Here is a 27,012-nt window from a genome sequence, read left to right as displayed (position 1 = left end):
CCCTGCTCTTAGCAGATCTCGCCTTAGGAGCCCTTTTAAGCGCTAGGAATCTTGAGGAATAGCTTTTATATTAACTGGGATTGTCATGTCACTTTTAGGGGAAATTCTAAGAAAACGTCATGACTCTGAGAATTTTCTTAGAATTTGGCCGCTAGGAGCCACTTTTTGCACAAAGATTCTTTAGGGATACGGGCCCAGATTGCTTACTTAGCCCAGGCTGCTTAAGACCCCTTTGATTCAGTTGTGGCATTTCGCACTTGTTAACCTCACTTTCCAGTTTATGAACACTTACTGAGTAAATAAACGTCGTCTCTAAAACTACTTACGTGCTTGTTCGGCGTCCAGCATTTGAGTCCTTTCACTTTTGAGGCGGCCTCGGCCGTGACAAACACTTACACTTACACCTGGGTCATCTAAACGACATCGATCGAAATGACATCGTACTTTAAAACAGATCACGCCATTTTATTAAACTTCCTTAAAATACATTTGCAGAGTAAAGTCAAGGACGTTTTTGCTCATAGGAAATGTTAATATGAATGTTACTCTATTGCACTGTACAGTGACGCAGTCAAAACACTTGTGAATAGAAACAGAATTTAAGATAAAATTATACAAAAGTGGAAAACTTTTTCTTGTTGTAGGACGTTGCTAGGAGTTGCTGGGCCATGAAAACTTATGCTACGAAGTTTTCGGTGCAACGTTTTCGTGCTGATTTTAATCCCAGAGGACGTTTGGAACTCTGCAGTTGCTGAGTTAGCAAAGAGTTGGTGGGTACGCTTTACCACACAGAGACGCCGCTCTCTAAGATTTTGTGGTTGAGTTTCTAAACTGTGTAGTTCTTTCAGTGATGGCGTCCTACCATGCTTAAATTCACTGAGCACTGTTTTGGGGTGGCTGTGGCTCAGGACAAAGACCTGTACCTGCTGCTCAGTTCATCAACACCAAAGCAGCTTAAACTGATTAACAACGCCTCCAAAACTTAACTGACCAGATCAATATCCTGAAAGTTTAACTGAGTTGATGATAAACTCTGATTAAAGTGTTCCTTTCATTTTTTTGAGGAGTGTAATAACATTATGAGCCACTAAAAAAATGATGTTAACCATGTACTGAGCAGCATAGTTTATGTTGTTATTATGTATCATCTTTTAAAAGCCTGATAATCTATTTTCATGTTTTCTTAAAAATATATACATATATATTTGTCTCCCGGAGGCCTTTTCATATAGTAAGATTTGCCAGTTAAGTCAAATTTAAAAAAAATCTTTTAACATTTTTTTAAATGTATATAACAGATTTTTGGGTTTTTTGGGGTTTTCTTCTCCTGTTCTCAGCACTGAATCCGGCTTCGGCATTCTCTCAACCTTAAGGAATTTGTCAAAGCTATTTCCATGCTGTCATATGCGCATGTTTATGGTTAGGCCTGGTGTCTCATTGTCTCATGCCGTAATACAACATAGTCATTTTGTGGGGTTTCCTGACCGCACACACACCAAATATGTACAGTACAGTACAGCAGGGGAGCCTGCGTCTGAGCAGCGAGTGCTGCGGTTGCATTTGGCCTGCCTGAGTAGGAAGTTACTGACCGTTCATCATATTTTATTGTAGGGGGAGTCCCATTGTGAGCAGGATCATGGGTCAGGGCCATGTTTGTGTTTCTTCTTCTGATGTCTTAACTACACATCAAATGACAGACATGCTGGAGTTGGTAACCAGTGAGCATCTGCTCAAATATTCAGTGAAGATAACATGCTGAGTAGCTCAACATCAGGCCGTCATGTCATTTTGTAAAATTCAGCTGCAACAGTGGGGAGGTGAACAGCCACCAATATCAAACTTGTACAGACTGGTTTCAGATAGCAAGCCCTGAGCTCATTTCCAACTATTCAAACTCTATTGTTCAGATAAAAGCAACAGTGATAGCTAAGGTTATCTAGTAACGTCATTCCATACCAGAGAAACAATGACATCACTTGTGCCCTTACAGCCATTTATTGGTTTGCTCTACTTTCCTAGACACAGAGACAGAATAACTGGCTTGCACTTCCTTTATTTGGAACAATATCAGGCAAGCAAGGTCACAGTCTAAGTCCACTACTCCTTTATGTTCAGCAAAGAGGCCTGCATTCGATTTCTTTCATTTTCAGGAGTGCTAAATGATAAAAAAGGGCAGATCACCAACCTGCATTTTGCCTTTTTAAAAACAAACAAACAAACAGTTTATTAATGCAGATAAAGACTAACAGCTAAATATTTATTACGTTGCTTCATTTTTGTTTGCCAGCTCTACAGCACAAAGTGTTTTAGCATCTTTCAGCATCTTTCAGGTTTTACTGTGGGGAAGGGGGTAAAAGTTGATAAAGTGTAATATCCCAGTGTTTTGTGTTGTGATATTGTATCCACATGGGGAGCCAAAATGTCAATATTTTATTAAATAAATATAAATATTCTGGTAATACTACTAATACTAAGATTATCAGAAGATTGCATGTAATTGCCAACTTGACCCCACTGACCCCACTCAATCACAGACAGGGAAAGACAGCAGACTGACTCCATCTTATGGCAACATTTAGGGCAGGTTTTAGTGACAGTGTTGTTATGCTGAGGTGAGATGTCTTTATCTTACTGGATAAGACAGCGACAGCTGCCAATGTTACATTTGAGGACATAATTTGCAGTTTAAAAAATGTGGTAAATCATAATATGTGTTATTGTACTATTCCCCATATTGCAAAATGTTCCAATAATATCATATTGTGAGTGAAGTATTGTGATAAAGTTGTATTGTGGTGTGTTTGGTGACTCCTATGTCTACAGTACTGCCCTGTTTTAGCTTTTGTGTGTTGGTGTCACCAGCCCATCGCAACACTGCTGTACGTTAATTAACAAATTAAGGTGTTAATTAACAAAGTTAGCAGGTCACTTTTTAGAAGTGATGGACCCTGAGAAGTGGATGCAAGGAACGTCTTTCTTTTCCACCCCAAGGTAGCAGGGAAAAAAAATCTCAGTACTGAGAGTGCCATCCACCTTCAAGCCATGATCTTGGAGCAGAATGAACTGTGATGGATCAAATGCATCATTAGAGCAACAACACTCTAATGTTGTGGCTACACTGAACACCTGAATCTAGCATGTGCATTGAACTTGCTAGTACCAGCTAGCACAGATTTCAGCATTGTACTGCCTGCATACTACATCCAAACCTTTGGTCAATGGAAAATTAGGACTCAAATGTGAGAAGTTCATCAAAGAGTGTTATGGAAGAGCGTACTCTGCTGTGTTAATATGCCCTGAGAAAAAAAGAAAGCTTTGAAAATGTGTCTCTCTCCAGACTGACAGACAAGACAGATCCAGGAAATCGTGGATTTTTCTCCTTGGCACATAATGAAAGCCGTGTTGCTCACGAGACAGCCCAGTTACTAATCTTTGTATGTGGGATAACAAAAGAGTTAAAGATTACAGAGGAACTGGCAGCAACGCGCTCAGTCAAAGGTACAGGAAGTTCACAGACTTAACTGCATGCCTAGTTAGGCTGGGGACAAAACAGGAATGCTGATTAAATAGTGACAAAATATCACCACTTTGACTATGCCTGTTTCATTCATATCATCACTTAAGTGTAACATCCATCCTCATCAGTAGCAGTTTCTAAAAAGATCGAATTAGAATTCAGCAGAATTGAGTTTAGCTTCTTCATGGAACTCTCCCAGTTTACAACAGTCCCAGTTTACCATGTGGCCCCTTGAGAAAAGTAACCACTGACCCCTGAGCTGGAGGTTGCTTAGTAACTTAAACCTGTAGTTGTTAACACACTCCTGTTACACAGTTTTGCAACAGTGTAGCAACTCTTAAACCTGAAAACACCACAGAATACAGAAGAAAAGCTCACCAAACTTGCTCTGCCTGTGAATCAGACAGCTCCACATCAAACGCGCGCTGCAGGTGTAACCACTATAAATATGCATTCCATACAATCCGTGGCACATCTGACCCAGGAGCAGTCATCAAAGGCTTACATGTTTGGTGAACCTGAAGCATAACCCTGTACAGAACTAAGCAAATCAATCCTCGAAATTTTTAGTACAGAAAACAGAAACTGTGAGATAGGAGGAATAACGTGCATCTGGCCTCAAACTGGCAACCTTTGGATGACTTTTCCTTTATGCCTACAAGCCAAACAATACTTTTACTTTATAGTGTCAATGCTGACTTGAAAATAGAAACATTAAATGCCTGTGATAAAGCATCTGCTTGTACCAACTGCACTGGTTTGGGTAAACTGTGTGAAATAACTTCCAGTCCCTTCCTAATAACCACACTCCACCTGCGGTTCAGTTTACCACCCAGTGGAGTTTCACTGGACAACAGGTGTTTCCTTTGTGTCCACGCAGCCACCCAGCGAGTTGGAGAAAGATCCTTCGCCAAACCGCAAGATCCCAAATCCTCCTGCGAAATACGGCCAGTGCGCCTGCCGTGTCACAACTTTCACTGCCGGTCCTCCTTACAGTGTCGAGCTGCAGAGCAGAGATCATCCTGTGTGTCCCATTTAAGTGGAATGGCATGTAAGCCGAACACCAGGGCCGGGTGAGTGAGGGCTGGATACTGTCCCTCGGCGACCGTCTCTCCCAGCGGTGCTATCTTTTCAAGTTCCAACTCTTCCTGTGCCTCTCTAGAGGCCTGTCAGTCGGATGAAAGGTATTTCCTCTGAGTCACCACTATGTTCTCTTTTGTCAACCATGGCTTAAAGACCTCCGGTATACAAAGCTGTTGTCTGCTCCCCCGGCGAACGGCCAGCCTCACAACAAACCTTTTTCTATAATTGGACTTTTTCAGATGAAATGCACTATGCTCTGCATTATTCTTACAGGATGCTGGCCTACTTTTAGCAGCATGATTTCCAGAGGGTGTTGAGGGTTTTTTTTCCCTTCAGTTGCATGGATCAAGTCACAGTGACAGACTGTGAGAGACACACATAACCAGAATATTCTGGAGGCCATCGTCTGTTTTATCTTGTCCCATTTCTGACAGTAAAGTTAAAGTAGAACACGATGCTTGCATAGCATGGGCCTATCATTTTTAATAGTGCACCTACAATCTTCAAACATAAACTTATTGTTGAACTCGAGCATCCCCACCGCATCTGTCTTACTCTCTCGACTATCCAGCGAGAGCGTCTCAAGCCAAAAAGACACATTGAACCCACACACATATGGTGAACAGCTCTCTCTATTCAGCTGCTCACTCCAAAAAGGAAAATTTACCTTCACATGCTCTGCGCTACACATAATAAATCACTTTTTTGATGCTTGCTACATTCCGAGAAATATTTTGCAGTGAAGTGTTGCGCTTTTCATTTTCGAGCCGCCTCCCGTCGGCCACCCTCGTAAACATTCACTCTGCAACTTCCTACATTTTCAAGAATTCCTGTTGACAGAAACCAAAGGACAAAGTTTGCATGTTGCTTTCTGCCCAGATTAGAGTGAGAGAAACAGACCCAAAAGGAAGAGGAGGGCGGGGCTCATTCAAGTTCATTTATAGCTTCTTATCATACGTACATCTGCAGACGACTCTGCAAGGACAAAACAAAGAAGGGACAATCAATCCCAGAATGACGTCACGGTGCCCGACAGGAGTCCAAAGTCATTGTATGGGCTCAGTGAGCACTGTGTGCCACGACTTAAATGGTCATGACAACGTGCGAGTGTGTTCACCGCACACCACCGCCAACCGGTCACTGCAGATGGCCCCGCCCCTCCCTGAGCCTGGCTCTGCTGGATGTTTCTTTCTGTTAAAAGGAGTTTTTCCTTCCCACTGTCACCATGTAAGTGCTCATGAGGGAGTTCTTGATGGATGGGGTTTTCTCTGTATTATTTACAATATAAAGCACTTTTAGGTGACTCCTGTTGTGATTTAGCACTACATAAATAAAACTGAATTTAATTCAGTTGAATAGACTCTCACAGTTCTGTATTTCATATTAAATTCGATGACTTGTATATTTTTATTCTTTCATTGAGTGTAAAGAGACAATAGCACTTAGTATATTTTTATCTATAAAGCCCTACTGAAAAAGCTCCCTTCTTATTGGTGGAAATTTTCAACAGTTGCAAACACCTGTTGTGATTTGTGCTCTTCTAGTCCAGATGCCATAATTTCAAGCACTTAGGACACAGGTGTCGAACTCCAGGCCTTGAGGGCCGGTGTCCTGTAGGTTTTAGGTGTGTCCTTGATCCAACACAGCTGATTTAAATGGCTAAATGACCTCCTCAACATGTCTTGAATTCTAGAGAAGCCTGGTAATGAATGACTCATTTAGTTCAGGTGTGTTGACCCAGGTTGAAATCTAAAACCTGCAGGACACCGGCCCTTGAGGCCTGGAGTTCCTGACTTAGGACTACCATTTCCTGGATGACAGAGAACCTACAAACTCGAGGGACTTGAGAAGAAGAAAAAGAAAGAAAAGAAAATGGTCAGTCCTCAGCCTCTCATAGTATGGCACAACTGGCTCTGAGCTGACAATCACTTCTGACAACTTTAAGGACAATTTATATTTTAAAGCAGTCTATGCCAATAATCACCATATTAGGTTTGTGCATTCTTTGGCCCTGATTCATGTTGTTATCTTATACAATATGTTAGAAATGCAGAGCTGTTCCACTGCTATGAAGTCATATGTCATTTGGCCCAAGTGAATCACTCCTTTCTGCAGCCGGCCTTAACTTCCTGCTAGTCTGGACCTTCCCGTTTTCATCGCCAAAGCCACAAATGACACATGCAGATTCACTGCTTCAGTAGGGGATGCCAATAAATTTGGCTTGGATTTGAGGTCGGAGACTGAACTAACAGTACTAACAGCATGGGCATTTTCTGTGCTTGAATACAATTACGCAGCTGACGTGTTTTCAATAATGTGTGCTGGAAATGTAGCTGCTGTTGACCATCGGATGAGGCTGTACCTCTGATAACACACTGTGAAAATGAATTTCCGCAGATGGTTAATGTCCTGCTGGCTGAAATGCGTTGACGCGTTACACCTGAATGTACCGCTGAACAAACACTGACTTCTTTTGATGAGTTCTTGATGCGAGTCATGGGTGAGGGATAAAACAGAAAGTCCTGAGGTGCCTGTGCAGTATTTCAGCCTGTTAGTATTTCTGAGTGTGACACATTAACAAAAGCATCCATTAAGTGGCCTTTAAATGACTGAATTTTCTCAAAGTTGGCATATGCTTTTCCAAGAACAAGCAATCTCTCTGCAGTAAAATCAATGGATGCTGCCAACAACTTCTCAACTTTTTGATCTACATGATGTCAAAAAGATGGGATGTCCTTAATGTAGCAGTTACACAAGGCCCGCCCCCACTGGCTGTTCAAACCTTCAGTTTGCCAGGGGCAGGCAATCAGAAGTAAGCTGGCTTAAAGAGGTGCTAAAACAGCATTTAAAGAGTTTAGAGTTGTGCAAATTTACTCTAACAGAATCCAAGAAACGAGCATAATGGGACCACATGTACAAGGCAAACAGTCAGCTTTAAATTTTATGATTAAAAGTTTAAAACTGAAATTTCACATGCTTATCAGTACCCTGCTAATTACAAAATTAAGCCTTGGTGTGCCTGCGATGTCTCTTTAAAGCGTGATAACCATTAATGAAGGCCCATCTAGGGTCAGAGTTCCCCGACATGATTATTTGTGCCGCGCTTATGTAACCACGAGCAGCGTGAACACTTAACATAGCTCGCTCAGTCTCTCAGCAGATAAGCCCCGGTGGCGACAGAGCAGCGGATCTGTGAAGCAGTCAGGAGGGAGAGGAAAGAGGCTTTAACTGGCTAATATAACTGAATGTGCCTAACAGGTGGCTTGAGTAAAGCCTTTGCAAAACAAAGTGAAGCTATCCACAGGTCCACATGAATCTTCAAGCACAGTGATGATCAACCTTAAAGAGGGAGAGAAAAAAGAAGAGAGTGGCTTTCTCTGCCCTCACATCTGTTGATTTTACTGTGCAGAGATGAAGAGTCATCTGGTTGCCTCGGATTGCCGCTGCAGACTGTGTTTGCTATTACTCAGCATTAGTAATTAAAGGGGGCGTCAGAGGGTGGGCAGGATGACTAAGTGAGGCTCCTCGGTGAGAAATGAGCAAAAAGGAAACAAAAGAATAAAGGAGACATTGTTCATTATTTAGTTATTCTTCTTGCAGTCAGAAGGGGGTGAGGAGAGGGGGAGATAAAGTATTTCTGGAATTAATCTAGTGAATGAGATTTGATAAACAACTCTTTAAATTCATTAGTTGCTCATTTCTACTTAGAAACTGTGTTAATTGTTTGTTTTTTTTATGTACCAGTATGACATGTGAGTTCATACTGGCTATCTACATGTCTTTCATTAGTTATTACATAACTAAATCCTGTTTGTAATGAACATGACGCTAGACGACATTTTTACTAGTTGAGCTTCACTTATCTCACCCCACTTTCCCTTCTGTGATCAACATCAAACAGTTGCACGCATATTTTTTTTAGCTAACATCTCATTCTGTACTTTATGTTTCTGTATTATTATTGTTGTTGTTGTTTTTATTATATTTAGGTCTGTATGGGAAAATAAGATGAAGAGGGGGAAATGTTCCAGTATGTCATCGTGTCTGCTATTCCTAATAGCGTGTGATTGGCCGCACTGGTTGCGAGCTCTGAAGAGGGAGGGGCGTGAACCTTTCGTCGCGCGCTTATATGTGCGCGTGTGCTCCTCCGCGGGATCAGGGAGAAACGCTCGAGCAGAGAGAAGCGAGCTGTGACAGACGAGCAGCACTACAGACGTGGACGGTACTCGCAGAACCTGCTACATCTACTGACTACTTACTGAAGCAGCAGCCAGCGTGTGGTGGTGATTCAGCGGACTTAGTCGGACAGTTTTATTCCAGAGAGGGAGTGAGAAAGTTTGGAGAAATGCACTCAGTGTACCTGGTCAGCCTGCTGTTTATCTTCAGCACCCTGCATGTTAACCAGCTGACGGAGGGCTGCTCGTGCGCTCTCACGCACCCCCAAGACGCCTTCTGCAACTCCGACATAGGTGGGTAACCCCGATTTTTTTCCCCCCCTCTCATACTCATGAAAATTAGTGTGACTTTATTCTAACCACTGCACGGAGGTCAGATGTTAAAATAAAAGCTTTGCTTGTCACAGGAGCGTGAAAAAACTGGTTCCTTCCAGTCCTTTCTGGGTTTTCGCATGCGGATCTCTCACTGTGAATTGGACATTTTTAATAAACTCTGGTAGTTTTTGGTCAGTGCAGGATGCTGATTAAAGTGAGAGAGCTTAAAATGTCCCAAACTGATGAAGACGCTTGAGGACCTGAGTATAAGAATCACCTGATTCAATTCACCTCGTGGTCCCACCTGTTTAAATCGGAGCGAGTGCAGAGTTCTCCTCCAGCATCTGCCTTGATGATCCTTAGCAGGCTTCCCCACACAGATGATTGAATGTTGTTGCTCTGTGCGTGTCTGTGTGTCAGAAAACTGTTTGACTTTTAATTTACTTCAAATATTCCGCTTTTGCTCGGGACACAAATGTCTGCACATTCTTCCCAAAGCTGTGCTCTGGTGGGAGGATGGGTGGGTGAGGGGGAATGTGCTTTGATTGGTGTGAATTGGAACCAGTTGAAAACAAGACCCACAGTGAGTTTACATGTTTCAAATACTGTTTATTTATCTGCACGCTCTGGTATTTCTGTGTTGAGTGGCTCAGTACCCCCGGCCTCGGGTTGATAAAGCAGCAGTGGAGGGTCGAGGTGTACATGGCTTGTTTTACTGGCCTGGGTGTGCTTTCTCTGACTGCCCAGAATAATATGAATTTAGGATCTGGCTTAGCCTGGAACGCCGGTCCAACCTGACCTCTGTGGTTGGATAACACCAGTAAAGACCCGAGGATCATTTGATCTCTGCTGTAGGGGGAGAGAGGGCTGAAGTGTTTCAGATGGGACAGAAAGGCGGTTTTTATTGCAGACGAGGAGCGCAGACTCGCATTTGGGTTTCTGACTGGAGCCGATATTTTGTTTTAATCTCATTTGACCTGAAAATGTGTGAACCGTCATGAGGCACTCTAAAATCCTTAGCCCGAGCTCAAACAATAATCTCTCAGTTCAGAACACACACACACACACACACACACACACACACACACACACACACACAGCTACCATGTGTGTAAACCCACGTGTTTGCCCTAACACCTACTGTCAGCTAATTCACATGAACACACTCTGACATCATTGTTAATGATCTTGTACTTGCTACTAGTAACCAGTAGAGGCTGAAAACGATTATAGAGAACATTAGTTACTGATGCCTTAAAATCTTAATGAAACTGGAGACTTCTTCATGTTAAATACACACACCAAATCATAATTTACTGCACAAATGATACCCATTATTCTTAAAGGTGAAGCAGACTTCCTAAAAGTGCCCTTTTGACTACATTTAGATGTCTGCAGCCAAAGCTTTTGTATGAATTAAGCAAAGAAGACATTATTTATTCAACTTTATAATTATAGCTGAGTCTTTGGACATAACCAGGCTGGCTGGTTCCTCCTTTTTTCATTGTCTTTATGCTAAGTTAAGCTAAGCGAACTAACTTGAAGGTAGTGAACATAAACTGTAGATAAAAGATGGACACAGCTTATTGGTCAGAATTCAATAATACACCTGCAATGCAAAGTGTACCATATTTGATACATGACTTTTTGAGACTTCTACATCATCAGTGTGATTTCATTTTTGAACACACACCCCAACCTGAAACAATTAAATTCACAATATATATTTAAGCAATAAATAGTATAACAAAGCTGTATGTAACAAATATGACACAAACTAAAACTCATATATCCAAATTAATATACAGGTGTATTTGTAATTTTGTTAGATTTTATTTTTTGGCAATTATTTGATGGTTCATACTAGAGATGGACCGATCCGATATTACGTATCGGTATCGGTCCGATACTGACCTAAATTACTGGATCGGATATCGGAGAAAAAAAAAAAAATGTAATCCGATCCATTAAATATCACGAAAGCACCTCACAAAACTTGCAACACGCCGTAACTCACCTCAGAACGTTAGCACGTCGGAGCAGTATGCATCACGTGATAGAGCGGCTGTGGCATGCAGGACCTGTCGGTGGTCTGGATAGCATTTGGAGCTTCGCTAGCAACCCGGCATTTCATCTCCGACAAAGTTATCCCGAGAGAAGTACAGCAAGTGTGTAAGTCCATCTCTGAATGTTTGTAAAGCATTCCTGCTTTAAGCTTAACAAGCGACTGCCTCTCCTGCTGCTACTTCAATGGTGAAACTGCTTAATGATCAGCTGATCGGCTTTTCTGTCGCGAGTCTGTCTCTTGTTTGTTTTTGGCCCACTTTGCACCAGAAAGAGGAAACCAGCGGCTGAACAACAGCAGCACGTTTAAGCTTGATCAGCTGTTGTTAGAACGTATTTAATATTACTTTCTACTCAAGGATCTTTTTCTACGTAGCTGACGCTGGTAACTGTGCAGGGGCGGATCTAGCAAAGTTTAGCCAGGGGGGCCGATAGGGCATTAACAGGGAAAAGGGGGCACAAAGACATACTTTTCTTTCTTATTCTCATTTAAAATGTCTAGCTTTTAATAAATAATTATCTGACACCCAAAGTTTTAATTTGATGTAAAATGAATAGAAGTCAATTACTGTATATAGTAACTATTAAGTCTAATATATATACCCTAGTAAGCTATAGTACTTTTTCCTTTGGGAAGGTACCATCTGTGCAGTCTGCAATTTTGTTGAAGAAAGATGTTGAATCTATTTAATATTTCTTGAAAAATAATTGATTTCTGTGTATTTTTTTTCACACTGCATCAAATTAAGGTTGATTACGTCGATTAAGCATCATGAGGTGGAGCGTGAGGGGTGGTTCCCTATTTTTTATTTATTTATTTTTGTTGCTGGGAGTTGGAACCCTATTAGTTAGGTTGCTTAATATTTACACCAAGTACTCTTTAAAATACCAGAATAGGGAGGATGGTGTAGGTTTAAGTTTATTAGATTGATCAGTATTGCTGAACTATGAAATTTTTTTTTTTTTTGCATACAGGTATAACAGAATAGCTTTAGTGTAGTTGTTGTTTTAAACTTGAGTATGAACTTATACAAAATGCAGCAAGATATTTAAAAAAACAGTTTTGTTGATTAAAAAACACTATATCGGATTCATATCGGTATCGGCAGATATCCAAATTTATGATATCGGTATCTGTATCGGACATAAAAAAGTGGTATCGTGCCATCTCTAGTTCATACTTTAAAGGCTTAAGTGCCTTGAACTTGCATTCTCTTCAGCAGCCAGCAGGCGGTGACTCCTCTGACTCTTATAAAGCATCCAACTCTGTAGAGGTGTACTGGGGGGTCTGAGGTCCCCATTAGTCTCAGAGGAGGATTTGGTTTAGGATGAGCCTGGAGGCATTACATCACGTTTCAAAACATCAAGGTAGCAATGCCTAAATTGCTAAGCTTGAAGCTTTAGCGTTGGTTATCTTCAATGTACAGCATGGTATTCATACCGGCACAAAGCTAGTGGTGTCAGCTAACTCTGAAAGTAGATTTTCCCATTGAAATGCTCTGTTAACCTTAACGATTTAGCATATGGATCACCATCAATAAACAATAATAAAGCTCATATTTCCAGAATCCAGCAGCTCTCATAAACCTGCTTTTCTCTCGTCGATTGACATCCTGTTCAGTTCACATATTTTTATTACCCCTTGGCAGCAAGAAAAACGTCACATCGAGGACACGGTGTAACTTTAAAAATGCCATTTCATTTGCAGTTTCCTTTTTCCAGTCTCAGAGTGTCATAATCGCTCCACAAGACTTTGCTTTTCCTAAGGCTTTGCCAGACTTGCCTGTGAAAAGGAGGCTTCTCTTTGCTCAGATTCCGAGGACAGAACCAGCGTGCCTCTGTAGGTGGAAGTCACTTCATTTAGCTCTGACGTGGGCAGCAACTCACAATGATGGTTTGGTGAATCCTCTGCAGCATCTTAGAGGAGGAGGAGGAGGTGGTGCAGGTTTAGCCTGTCATACTTTAGAGGATCCCACTGTTTATAAGGGGAGATAACAGAAACTGTGACATTACAGCCCCAAAATGGCCGTTTTCTCTTTGGTGGGGACTGATCACAGAGCCTGTGGGTGTGTCTTCAGCCAAGTGACCCCGTTTGACAAACGCTCAAGCGATGCCTTTCACAGTCCTTCAGATCTTTTGGATAGCTTGTGGTGTTGGCACCCCATGAGACTTGCAGTGTAGAATCTGGGACTGACTTCAATGGGGGCCAGCGATCAGTTGTGAGCCCCACAAATCCCATTTCCAAGGCCCTGGGCTTAGCTTGGGTTGTGCTTTGAATGCTTGCGGTTTGCTTGCGCACCTCCAGTCCCTCGATGAGAAGCGCTTCAGAAACACTAAAAGGTCACATGCTCACAGGATATTCTGGGTCAAGTGTAGCCTCCCAGCATGTGCAATTACCAAATCATGGACAATTTAACTGTATAACTGGTGTAGAGATCTTTTTATTGTTGTTGTTTTAGGCTGAATGTCTTTTTTTTCTTTCTGTCAACTCAAACTGAAACCTGCTTTCTTCGCTGGACTCGGAGACGTGGAAAACAACACGGCATAGGGTTGAAATGCTCATTTGACAGGAGAGAAGGGCTGTAATTCTCAACGTCAACATCAAAGCCTGTATCTTCCAAATTTAAGACCATCAGTGGAGTTCAAAGCATTTTCCCTCTTGGTTTCTTGGCCCTGACCCACAATCACCCGCAGGCACTCCACTGGATGAATCACAATTAGGTTAAAGGGGTTGAAAATTAGGTTATTGCAGAATGTCTCCTTTTTACTTGACAAATCTAAAACTGTGACATACAAAAGCATGCATGTGCTGCAGTTTCCTGTCTGTGTTGGACTTTATTCTGTGGTCATGTGATAGAAAGGCCCAAAATGTATTGCCTACTGTTAGAGTTGGCAGAGTTGTAGCTGGTTGTTTTTTGTTGTTTTCTTTTTTCCCCTGCTACATACCTGAGCACTGGGCAATGACCTGGCTGCTGCCTTATGCAAAGACCTTGTTGGCCTCTACTAGGCAGCTGGGTTAAAGCAGCCCATTCACAAGGAGGAAATGTGCAGCACTTGTTTTTCCAAAGCCCTCCCGAAGCAAGATTAGAGGTCTGGGAGTAAGCTTTGACCATGAAATTCAATATTGCTTCGTAATGCCGCTCATTCCCAAAATGCTTGGAGGTGACAGGAGCAAACTTTTACATGCTTGCGCTGTAAACCGAGTTAGAAGCTGAGGATTAGCGTGATATGCGTTTATGCTCGGTTTGGGATTGGGGATCAGGCCATTGAAAGAAAGGATCCTTCCCCACTGTGGATGTTTGCTATCCATAGAGGAGCTTAGTGAAACAAGCAAAGCATAGTGGGTTTAGAGCGATGCATGGCATTGAGCTTTGTGACCTCATCCTCCTATTAATGAGTTATGTAGCATTCAGGTAAATAGCTACTCCCTTTAGCAGCATCTGCTCTCTCCCCCCACCGTTGAATTATGTAAGCTTGGATCAGATTTTTATACTTTTCCTCAAGTGAGTTAAAATTCGAGGAGATGTCAAAGAGTCTGGATTCCATACAAGCTTGGGATGTTCGTCCCCTGAGCCAGGCGTATCGAATGTCCAGCCCGCCCTTCCCTTCTAATGACCACACAGCCACCCAGAGGTTAACTGTTCCAAAACAAGAGGCCAATACAGGGGCGACGCACAATGGTACAACACTCATACATGAAAACACAATGAAGAATAAACCAAAAAACTGTCATTTATTCAGCTTCAGTATGTTTATTAAAGGTTAGCGAACTTGAAAGAATAGTAACAAGTACTGTTTGATCTGTACTGACCTCTAACTGTCAGTGTTACCAAGATTTACGCAACACTTGCAGTCTAACAGGTAAAAAGGTGAAAGGCAGCTGGTGATTTGAGTGAGTAACAGCAAGTCGGTGAGTGGCAAAGATAAAAAGCAAGAAGAGGAAAATGCAAAGCAGGTGCAAAGGTAGTACGATGCACAGATAGCACCCAGTGTTGGGTTGTGACTGCCTTTCCCAGAGCTTTCTCAGCATACTCCCTAATTTAGATACAAGGTTTCATTGTAGAGCACGATGCTGTGTTTTAGATACTTTGGCCAAAGTGTGCAAAAGGGTACCAATTTTAACTCTGGCAACTAGCATTTTTGAGGTCTGCTAGCGTGACGGCAACATTAAAACGAGTAGTTGGTTCAAGGTTCCTGTCGCTCGATCCCGCAGGAGCCTCTAATGAAGGGAAATCAACTTTCTAATTTGGTGAATAAGAAGTTGAATTCACAGGCAGTTAAATGGATTTTCGTTTTCATGCACTGCACTTTGCTTTGTCTGGCATTACCAGCTGTGTGTTGGTATTCACTTAGCTTAAATATTAGCTAGAAGCTTGATGACTGACATTACAGTTGGGTACTTTTTAAGAAGTCTGCTACGTTTGAGCACATTTAAGCCAAATTTAAAGACTGTTAGGTTCTTATATTTGATTTGGCAGAAATCGACCATCATGGTATCAGAGTGATAGGAAAGAAAAATCCCTGTGCTTCATAAGCTTCCCTCCATTTGGCATGTGAGCGAGCGCTGCATGCTCTCTGCGCCAGTGTTTTTCACCTGACATAAAGCTCTGCATTGGGGATTCGGTTTCAGTGTTTATTTTTGAGCGTGGTAGTGTGTCGTCCTGAGAATTCCTCTTCCTCCTACTCGCCTCCTCAAGCTTGGACAACTTTCTGCATACCAAAATCGGCGTCACGCGCCCCGTGCCTTGCTTTCCTCCTCTCCCTCACACATCCACAGACACACTCAAACGACTAGCCTTATTCTTGCCATGCTTGCAGTTTGCCACATTGTACGTAGGCTGGCTAAATGTTTAACTAAATTACACGCTCACCTTAAGACTTAGCATTTGCATCCATGCTTGTGTAATCGCCTGCTTCAGGCAAGAGAGTGGAGGGGGATTTTTTTTTCTTCTTTTTTTTTTTTCAGGTTATTTCCTGTTTACCTCTCTTATGACAAAAAGACTCCCACTGTTGAAAATGTGTGTCAGGTCTTCAGCAGAAGATGAATCCCTGTGCGTCACAAGGAAAGTGTTCTGAGGGGAGGTAGTGGCGGAAGAGGGTGGGGGGTTATAGCCTGTTTTGAATAACAATAGGTTGGTGAACTACTTGAGGTCAACTTTCTTTCCTTTCTGGGCCTAGCCTACTGCTTTTGTTGCGCAAAGAGATTAATTTCTTCTCATGAGGGTGCTTCCAGATCAAAATTTTCTTCATACATATTTTAGTTACACTTGCAGTTGCAGTGACAACCACAGGGAAAGACTCCTCCTCCTCACTCGTCACTGACAGTTCCAATAGCAAGAACACTGCATAAGCCCGGGTTAGGTTTCGCTAACCTAAACTTAACATGACAGACATGGCTATGGTGTAATAGTTAATATATTTACCTCACAAGATGGAGTGAACCTTCAGCCAGGTAATACATGACTGATATTAAAATACATTTTTGTAACAAAACTATTACACGTGTTATTTTACTTGGTTTAGTTCAAAAGTTGTTAAAGCCAAACTTTTTTTTTTTTTCTTCAATCATTATCACTCTTAGCTAGGTTACCTAGCTTCCACTCATTAACCGTAGAAACGATGGCTGTAATTTTGTAAATTATGTTCTTTATTTGAATCTAACTTCAGGTTTTATTGAACCTGGTGATGATCCCCATAAACTAATAAAAGTGTTTTACTAAAATATTAGCTTTGATAAACTAAATGTTTTTATACAAATTATATTTTGCAATCAGATGATCGCCTCCTGCTGGCCATTAAAAAGAATACACATTTAAGGCTGGAAGTGCTGTTGACTTCCTTTTTTAGACCTGGAAGCCAGGCTAGGTTAGCTAGCGTAGTTTGCTAACTTTGAGTCAATGAAAAACACTAAAAGAAGTTTAGAAAGTACCTACTTAGTATACCTGTAGTTTCCAGATGAACCAGGGTAATGTGAGAAATGGGTTTAAATATGTGAGCTGGCAACTCTGCGGTCATTTGCAAATATAACTGCTGAATGCAGAGGAGGTCAATTCGAGGAAATCCTGTCTTTGGTGCGTCACACTTATTATCACAGGCCAATTAGTGGCCTTCGTCTAAAGAAAAACGAAGGGGTCCTATCTGGATGTACTTCAGCTAAATCAGCTGACCTGTGACTCGTCAAACACAAACATTTGTTAGTCCTGAGGGTTGGTTTTGAGGCCGGGGCAGAGAATGAAACTGCGTTTTCGGGTGGCATTTGAAAATAATGGCGGCAGTGTACTGAAATGAGGCAAAAGTATCCAGTTATATCTGCACATTCCTGTGTAATTGTGCTCCTGTGCTGTTGTAATTGCAGCTGCAGACGTCTGTCAGACAGCATTTAGCAGAGGTTGATCACATAGCAGCGCTCCTGAGTTCATATAGAGCGAGCTGACAGGTTAATGGATCAAATGCTGTGCACCAAGTTATTGCAAAAGTTCAGAAAGTAGAGGGCAGGCAGGGGCTGGAATCTGGAAGGAGTGACCCATGTTTTTTTGTTTTTTTTATTAATTTACGATTTAATGTGATTTAATCTTTTATTTGGTGACATTAACAGTGACAGTTAACAAAATGCCACCGCTTTCTACTAAAGAAGACTGAAATGAATGAAAAGTAACACAAAATCTGTTTGAGGCTCCTGGATGGCTGCATTGCTCAATTTACTGCTTCAAAATAGGATTTGGTGTGTTGCATAAATAAAGTCTCGGTTCAAATAGGGGACCGTATAACTAAAATAAATCTGTGGTCACCACTTTTGGGTGGCCATGCTGTAATAGCTTCCTATTTGACTTGTAGTTTTATGCCCAATTTCCTTTTGCCTTTTAGCAGGACAGCTAGACAAACAGAAATCCAACAGAAGATGCCACATGCCTCATTTCTTTCTCCCCCCTTTCTGGGGAATGTGAAACCCCAAAGAATCTGGGAAGGAAATTCCACAGGGAGAAGATAACAAACATAGTCAGTGTTAGTTGTGTCTGTGGCTGTTGGGCTTTGGGCAGCAGGTGAACTTCAGAGCGGGACTGAAAGCTCATGCAGGGCCCGCAGCTCGAGGCAGGCGCTGAAGCAGCAGCTCAAATGATCACTCGTTTTGTACACTCCCAGTTCCTGGCCTTTCATAATAAGCCCCCTTACGCCAACACAAGTGAAAGCAAACAAATCAAACTTGCCGCTAAGCATTTTCACCTCGCCAACATTTACATGAGGGTCCTGCACTCTGATAAGATCGTTGTCAAGCTGTACTCCCAAAGATGGGACCCTGTTTTTGTTTAAAGTCACTTTTTCCTAATTATGTGAAGATTTAGTATTCAGATTGTCAAAAGTTAATAACAGTGAACATGAATGTTTTTTTTCCACTCCCACCCTAGAGTAGTTATTTGCAGACATCCATGTCTTTCTAGTTCAGACTCTTTTCCTTCCATTTCTGTATCAAACTCATTCTTTCCTTTAGTGATTTTTCTCTATTGGCTTTCTCAGCAAATGGAAGTAATGCATAAATGGTTAACTGTGGTGCCAACCTGGTCCTGAAACGGCATTTAACAGAAGCAATGTGTTTATTTGCTTGGAAAGTTGTACGCTAAAAGGAATGCACCTGTGTGCTCTCTTCACAGTGATTCGAGCTAAAGTGGTGGGCAAGAAGCTCCTGAGAGATGGACCGTTTGGAACCATGCGCTACACTGTCAAGCAAATGAAGGTGAGAACAAACATCTGCTTAATCCGATGCTGTTTGCCTGAGTTAAATACAAAGCTACAGAAAGCAAAATCCTTTTATGGCAAGTTTCAGTTTAATCCCTGTGTTTGTGCAATAACATGACCAAGAAGAGATTTCCAGGACACCTAGCAAACGACCAAAAGGAACGAAACATCTAATCTTGCTTTTGTTTACATTTCAAAAACAGGATCAAATAACATGTTATACAAATAACAGAGTAGTTTAACAATATCGAAGTTTTGTTTTTTTTCCCGCTGTAGTATAGCTAACTATACTACAGCGCCATATTTAACTCAAAGTCATATTAGCAACTGACTGGACATTTACAGAAATGGCTGGTTGTTTCCAGTTCTTCTGCTAAACTAAGCCAATCACAAACTATCTAAATATTCTAAAATGGTCTCTATATAAGATTTATATACATTTTTCTTTAGCTCTCATGAACAGAGAAAAAGAATTTTGCTATTATTAGCTAATGATATGTACTAGCTAGTGATGACAAGTTAATCCTGAGCTCCATGAAACCATGACATCTGCTGACATGGGACGTTACCTGTATAGCCTGAAAATATCCACACATACATGTATATATGAGGCTTGCCTGTCTAGTTTTCTTTTGTCACACTACAGGAAAGAAATATGCTGATTATTATTAGTAAAGATTGGCTTTTCCCCCAGTGTTGTCACTTATTTAAGGTTTTTGTTTTTTTTAATCTGAAGCAAATAAATTGTAAAATTTCTGCATCTTTTGCCCTGAAAGCTCATTCTTTACTTCCTCTATATTCTTACATAACGCTGCATATTTCTGACAGATGCTGACATCGGCCTGCTGCTCAGATAGAAGCCAGGCTGGAGGATTAGCAGGCTTTCGGGCATTAGAGCTCAACCAAACTCCTCACTCTGAGTGTAAATATTTCAGTAGAGTCATGCGATGCATCAGTAAAATCCCAGGTTGTAACAAAAACATCAAGTGGCCTGTTGATGGCGAAGCATAGCAGGTGCCACTCTGGGATTATCCTCAGCAATTAGACGTGGCCTTTGAGCCTCTTGGTTTATTTATTTGTATTTCAGTCTGCTGGTTTGTACTGAAAACAGTGCTTTGCTCTAATAACTTACACAATTCCTTTCAAATTTCAACAGATCCTATGAGACTTGTGCCTTTGGCTTTCCCAAAGTGCCACAGTTTCTGGCTTAAGTAACAGTTTGTTCTGCTTTTCTCAGAACGCCGCATCTAAACAGGGATTTCCTGTTGTTCCCAGACAAATAGATTACACTGCCAGGGGAAGAAAAATCCAGAAAGTTCTCAGAGCAAACATTCACTTCGGGCTCTACATGACTGAGCTGAATGGAAGGACTGGATTTTAGCAGTGACCTTGCCAAAACGCCATCAAAGTGAAAGCATATTACACAACGTAGCTATGTTATCTATGATTAGGTTGAGGGCAGAGCCAAATACTCCTTCTCCCCTGAGGCGCTCCTTAAGAAATGTCATCTGATAAAGCCAGTGTGCTGTTTCCATTCGTCATTATTTATATGTGGAGGTTGAGGAAGAGATGGAGTGCCATGGTGCAGAAACATTACACTTTCCTATTTTTAAAGAGCATGGGGGTGTAATTCCATGTTTGATTCTCATGTCTTACAGATGTACAAAGGATTTGAAAAAGTCCAGCATGTGCAGCACATTTACACAGACGCCTCGGAGAGTTTGTGCGGTGTGAAGTTTGACATCAACAAATACCAGTACCTGATCACAGGTGAGCCGTGGTTTTGAGCGTTGCTCTGACTGATTTTTACTCAGACTGTTGAAATAATCAACGTTAAGTGTGAGAAACCCTCTCAAAGCGAGGCTATGCAACGTTTACAGAAATCTGTGCTAAGGGAGAAAATGTCACCGTAATCAAATTATATGAAGGAAACTCTAAGCTAAGCTATCCAGCTTTGCTCGATGGCTGTCTGCTCCTCAGAGTCATTTTTAGTGCCGAGTTTAATGTAAGTGGAACAAGCAATGATTAAGTTTTGGTTAAAATTAGTTTTCGGTTAAAAAGCATTCTGGAGTGGCTGCTCCACTCTGTGTGTAGGGGGAGGGGCTCAGAGTCTTCATGAGGAGATTAATTGGTGCATTCCAAAGACTCCTCCCCCGAGTTGAATGTTCACAGCTAAGTGCCAAAGCTTTACCCCGAGTGTAACTGGCACCTAATTCTGACTTAACTCTCAGCCATCAAACATCAAACAGGCCTTTTAAAGGGTATGGAGGTGGGATAAGAGCTGAAAGTTGCTTTTACAAAATATCCTCATTGTGAAGGTCTTTGATTGTCCAAAATAACTGTTTTTATTTGATTTTACTGCCTTTGGCATTTCTGATAAATGGCTTCAGGTAATCATTTGTGATAGCACCAGAGAAAGTTATAACTGACCACTCGCGGTCTGTTTCGTAATAACATAAACTTAGCGACTGCTTGTATGTGACAGTCTCAGAGGACGTGTAACTGTTAGCAACACTCTTTCTCAATATATCCTTTTTTGAGCTTGTGGCATGATTAAATCCAAACTGAATCCATTTTATCACCAAATGGGTGCTGAAAACATTCAGAGGCCTTCCAGCCAGCATCACTGCAAGATACACACACTTCTCCTCCCCAAGGATTTCTTGGTTTGTCCTGTCACACAAAGTTTCCCACTAATTACAACCTACTGTTTGCCACCGTGCAAGGTGGCAAAGGAATGGCCCTCTTAAAACTCATTTCCCTTAGCTTCGCCGTCTAGAAACTGCAGTTTTGTTTTGTTTTTTCCTCTCACACACAACTCGTAATTAGCAGCCAGCAGGAAGCGACTGGCATTTTCCAGCAGAAGCACTTTATGAGTTGCTATTTCTAACAGAGGTGCAGTTTACTTTGGACCCTGCTGTGCTTGGTGTATATAACTGTCGCTAAGTCCCGACCTGTAAATACTCTAACTGCACCGCACAGTGCAAGCCAACGAGCTGGCGTTGCTGGGCAGTGACTGCTATGTTTACCCAGTCCGGGTGCGAGGGGACATCAGTGTCTTTCGCTCCTGCCAGGGCATCTATAGAAAGAACTCCATATAATTAGGATTGTATTAAGAACAATTTAAACACACCGAGGCCTCCAGCGTGAGCTGCAAAAATCTCTTTTGATCAAGCATAAGGGCGCTGACCCCGATTAGTATTTTAGGTGCGTGTCGCACACTCTGCACCATGTAATAAACCCGCAAGCGACTCCAGTAATCCCAGTGCAACGATGCAGGCCGATTGGGAGGTGCACTGGGGGTCGAAGATGCACATATTTGTGAGCTGTCACATTCCCATGAGGTGACAACACTGATGACATCGAAACGTTCCCGAGCACATGCAGTGTGCCATTGTGCACCTGTCTCGGGAGTCCGTAAGGTGCAAATGGTCCAGCACTAAAAATAGATGTCTGCTGACATTTGGATATCCAGAAATAGAGGTGCTGGTTTAATATGGGCTTACTGTATGATATTGTCTTACCATGGGCAAATAAGTTGGACTGGTTGAGTGATGGGACTACAGTATCCTGTGTTATATTGAAACGATTACAAAATAAGTGGCATGCATGCATCGTGACCTGAGTCGGGATTAATGTGTGGGTCTTTACACATTAATCAAGTACAGATGCTTTTATTGGGCGCCAGAGAGAGCAAAGTAAATACGCTCCTTAAGGCCTTGGAAAATATTAAAATTTCTGTGAATTAGGTCGATAATGTCGTTCTGTTGGTTCGTCCAAAGTCGAAGATTCAGTTTGTCATGTGTGTGTCTGGCAAAGAAAAACGCCAAATCCTCACATCTGTTTGCATGACTCCAGAGTCCGTTTTAAAGACTAAGAGGTACTTAAACATCGTTTTATACAGAGGTGAGAACACAATCTAAGAGTGACATCCAAATATCCTGTGCTTCCACAGGACGAGTCTACGACGGCAAGGTTTACACGGGGCTGTGCAACCTGAACGAGCGGTGGGAGCGCCTCTCGCTGTCGCAGAAGAAAGGCATCAACCATCGCTACCAGCTGGGCTGCAACTGCAGGGTGAGTGTCAACAGGCAACCTTTGTCCCAACAAGGATATGATAGATGAGGAAAGACGAGGCTCAAGAGGAGCTTACTGCTGCTCATTTTTGCAAAGGCAACCAAATGTTATCCTGCTGGATGACCACTTATAAAGTTGATTAATATAACAGGATTTAAACAGTACAGGAGGAAGGATGTGTATACTTAGTTATGGTGGCTCTGTGTGAAGAATCAAATCAATCATTAATTCTACTGCAAGCCATTGAACGGATTATTTTTTATCAAGACTGAAATATGAGCTCCTTTTTAAGTGTCTAATTCCCACTATTATTCATCACGGATGTTTAGCTGGGATAGAAATGGAGAAAAAAACAAGTTTTACTACTGTCACAGGGAATTAAGTAACAGGTCTGGAATCAGCTCAAGCCTCCCATTTCATGTGACTCACACATGTAGCTTGCTGCTGCGCAGCTGCCGAAACGCCTCATAAACATCCTACTGTACAGCGGCGCCGCGGACATCTGCTAACGCGCCGGGCCCCTATCAGTATAAGTGGATTAGCAGGGAGACCTGTTTGTTCCCAATACGGGCCAAAGCAAGTAAACTGTGCTCAGATTGTACGTGGCAGCAGCCCAGAGGCAATCGAAGGAGGCAATCAGTCAGCTGAGGCGTCATGGTGACGGCCCTTAAGCGCAAAGCAGACACAGAAATCACTGCACTGTTTTAAAAAACCAGCTCCTCTGTCCTTCGCATTCCTTCACAAATGAGGACTTACGGCACTGGAGCGCGAAGAAGCATGTCGTGGCAGTTTTATTACTCTCTACAGATCATTAGAAGCACTCGAACTGAGAAGTTATGTCAGACATCTCTGAGCCACGGAGGATGAACTTTCTTGGCCTGAGTAACAAAAGCAGCCAAAAATGGCAAACGTGGCCTTTAATGTACTAATTGAATTTGCTGCTGAATTCATATCCAGATAAGTGTGACGACTCGGTTAGTTATGTGAATCTTCCTGTCACTTCAGGCTGTATATTCATCTGTGAAGCTGCTTTTTGTGTGAGCACCTGGAGTGGTGACGCACGAAAGGCTAACATCGAACTGAATCCTTGACAAACTACAAAAAACTCTCGCTGCTTCAGGAAGATGTCAACGTTCCGTCGCACAAAGCAGCACGTGCCAGTGTAGACTTACTGGGTTTGAGCTTAGTTATTTAGAGAGCTGCCATTTTTTCCTCCAGTCCCATCAGATCAATAAATCTTCTGCAGTAAATCCCTGAAAGCAAACGCTGAAAGGCAGTAGAGCAAAGATGCATGTTTTGCTTGTTTCACCAAGCATGTATTTCATGTCAAGTGTTTTTGAAGATCCAAGCTATTTTTCTTAGCACTCATTAAGCTAATTCATAATGAACCATAAATAAACCTAAATACTGTAAATTCAAAGTACTTTAGGATTTGAGAAAACGCAGTCGGTAAATTGTTTAAGTATTCAGGGAACATCTTTCATACTGCCAAAATCTGCTTATTTGTCTTTTTGCTATGCTACCTAGGAAGCCAGATCCAAGCTCAACTAGTGTAACCATTTTCCGCCATTTTTAACCTCTTCTTTCAAAGCTAATAAGTGCTAAGCTAATTAGCGCTATGGTATGATATTTAGTTATAATATAAAAAGTAGTGCTGTCAGCGTTAAAATGACGGCGTTAACTTATTAACGTGCTAACCGCGCGAACGCATTGACGCCGTGCAGCCCCACGCACGGGGCCATCCGCGTTAACTTGCTAACGGAGATTTGCCGCGTTAATGTGGTTATGGCGTTAACATCATTTTAACGAGGTTAACGCTGACAGCACTAATAAAAAGCTGTTATAACTCAGTATCATGTATGTTCTAGCAACATGCCAAATCATGGGATAGTGCTTGTCAGGCTTCATCTCGGGTTTTTCTCCTTTCTCTGTAGATTAAGCCCTGCCACTACCTGCCCTGCTTCGTGACCTCCAAGAACGAGTGCTTATGGACGGACATGCTGTCCCACTTCGGTTATCCCGGCTACCAGTCCCGGCACTACGCCTGCATCCAGCAGAAGGAGGGCTACTGCAGCTGGTACCGAGGCATGACCACCCGTGATAAAACCACCATCAATGCCACTGACCCCTGAACACAAACGCCCTCTGACTGAAACTCGCTGCCGCCTCCCAAACTCCGTCCCATCCCTGGTCACGTTTAGAGTATTACAGGACTGTTCGAGCTCACCTGCCTGGGTGATGTCCCCCTTTTTAAAGGAAAAAAAAGAGCAAATCTATTACAGTGCCTGTTTGTAGCACTTCTGATAGAAAATAATACCCCCCACCCTCCCTTTATTTGTACAGCTTGTCCTGTGGCTCCTTTTTCCTTGTACTACAAACTCCGTCCTTTGCACCAAGTTGACATCGGTGACAAAGACAGAAAGGGCCAATAAAAAGTGTAAGACCTCGCTCAACCTACTGAGAGCTTCTGAAAAGATTTAATCATAAGTATTATTTACAGCATCAGTATCATTGGCTTCAATTAGCAACCTGCAGTTTAGCTAGTAGCTAGTGTCAGGATCATTTGAACGAGGAGAAGTCTCTAAAGCAAAAGCCAGGAGGTGTCAGACGAAGTATACTACGAAGATGATCCTTTGTAAATTTGCTGAGTAAAGCTAGCTTGTTGCTATCAATATACCGAACATGGCCGAAACAGCGCCAACATATTATATATGTTAACGATACACGTCTATTTTGGCTTCAAACCCCTTTGTGAAATGGACAATATTTCACAGTGAAGTATCGGTTATGTTCAGTTTGAACTGTCACACACGTCTTTATAATGGTAGTAAGTCTGCTTCCTGTTTTTAACGCGACTGTTGCGCACTGCTTCACAAAAGTAACACAGTGCCAGCGCGGGGAAGCGCCAGATTTCTTGCAGAGATGGTGATATTTTATTTGTTGCTGTATATAAAATAAGCTACAGAAATCAACTCATCTGAAACCTCTATTACATTTATTTATGTTTATTGGGTTATACTATGTGGTATATGTGCATAAAAGAAAAACAGGCCAAATAATATCGTGAACTCACTGCAGTGTATTAAATGAAGCACCAGCATCAGCAAATTCAACATTATGGTACTATTATGGTAGTTTGGTTTTTTTGGCTTCATTATAATCCCCCCCACCCCCCCAAGCTGGTACTCGTTACCAATCCGATAAAATTAAAACTATAACAGAGGTTTCAGAGAAGGACATATTTTGTAAGTGTATATTCAATCTTTTTTATTTAACTATTTGAGATGAACATTATATATAAATGAAAGTAACAATATATTGTCACTAAATTCATTCTTGTTCGCCTGTTCCCGTCTGGGGTTTTCTCTTATTTTTACTTCCCTTCATTCCATTCCAATAACGGACACAGACTGGCCTCACAAAGAGGAAGAGCCCATTCGTAATTTATGCTAAGAGAGCGCCAAGCACAGAAACTGTTGGTTTGCTAAAAGAATACTGATATCACTCTGACATGTTTGTGCTAATTATGCATCTATTTTTGGCAGTGATTTAGCCTAGTTTATGGCAGCTTAAAGCAGGATACTGTAAACTGCCTCGCATAGCATAGTAGAGAGGAAGGACAAACTACGGTGGTTTAAAATTCGTTCAAACACTACTGTGTATGTTTCATATGTTGAGATGGTTATGCTAGCTGTGCTATTTCCAGACTATGTGAAGCTAGGCTAACTAGGTTGTGTTTCATTTATGGTCCATTTCTGGTTATCTGTGTCACTTTTTTTTTTTTTTTTTTTTTTTTTTTTAATCCCTTTAATTTCTACGAAATTCTATATTTTCTCTTATTTGTTGTTTTTGGGGGGGTTTTTCGGTTCTCTGTTTTTTTTTGGGTTTTTTTGTTTGTTTTTTTTAAACAGCATTTTGAGCGAAGGCTCACTTTTTTTTTCTTTTTTTTTTTATGACTGAATCTTTCAGCAGTATTTAGTTTATCGTTCTTCACCTCCATACATAATGAGCTCTTCCTCCAGCTGTGGCATTTCTGTGTCATTATTTCTG

The 27,012-nt window shown here is 41.8% G+C and overlaps 2 protein-coding genes across 3 annotated transcripts in view; one reads left to right on the top strand and one right to left on the bottom strand.

The window, feature by feature from the left end:
* syn3 (synapsin III) overlaps positions 1–27,012 on the bottom strand; it is a 133,841-nt gene that overhangs the window by 43,111 nt on the left and 63,718 nt on the right. The window lies entirely within an intron of this gene.
* LOC146689898 (metalloproteinase inhibitor 3) lies at positions 8,730–26,124 on the top strand. The gene is made up of 5 exons (XM_085437582.1): positions 8,730–9,069; positions 18,801–18,883; positions 20,544–20,655; positions 22,841–22,962; positions 24,897–26,124. Exons 1-5 carry the CDS (start codon positions 8,730–8,732, stop codon positions 25,092–25,094), a joined length of 855 nt encoding a protein of 284 aa, XP_085293708.1. The 3' UTR covers positions 25,095–26,124.

This window comes from Copadichromis virginalis, linkage group LG17 (genome assembly GCF_057382275.1).
Source record: "Copadichromis virginalis isolate Kocher_CV1m ecotype Utaka linkage group LG17, C_Virginalis_male_GT1.1, whole genome shotgun sequence".
In the NCBI taxonomy this organism is placed as follows: domain Eukaryota; kingdom Metazoa; phylum Chordata; class Actinopteri; order Cichliformes; family Cichlidae; genus Copadichromis; species Copadichromis virginalis.
This window is presented reverse-complemented; position numbering and strand designations above follow the sequence as displayed.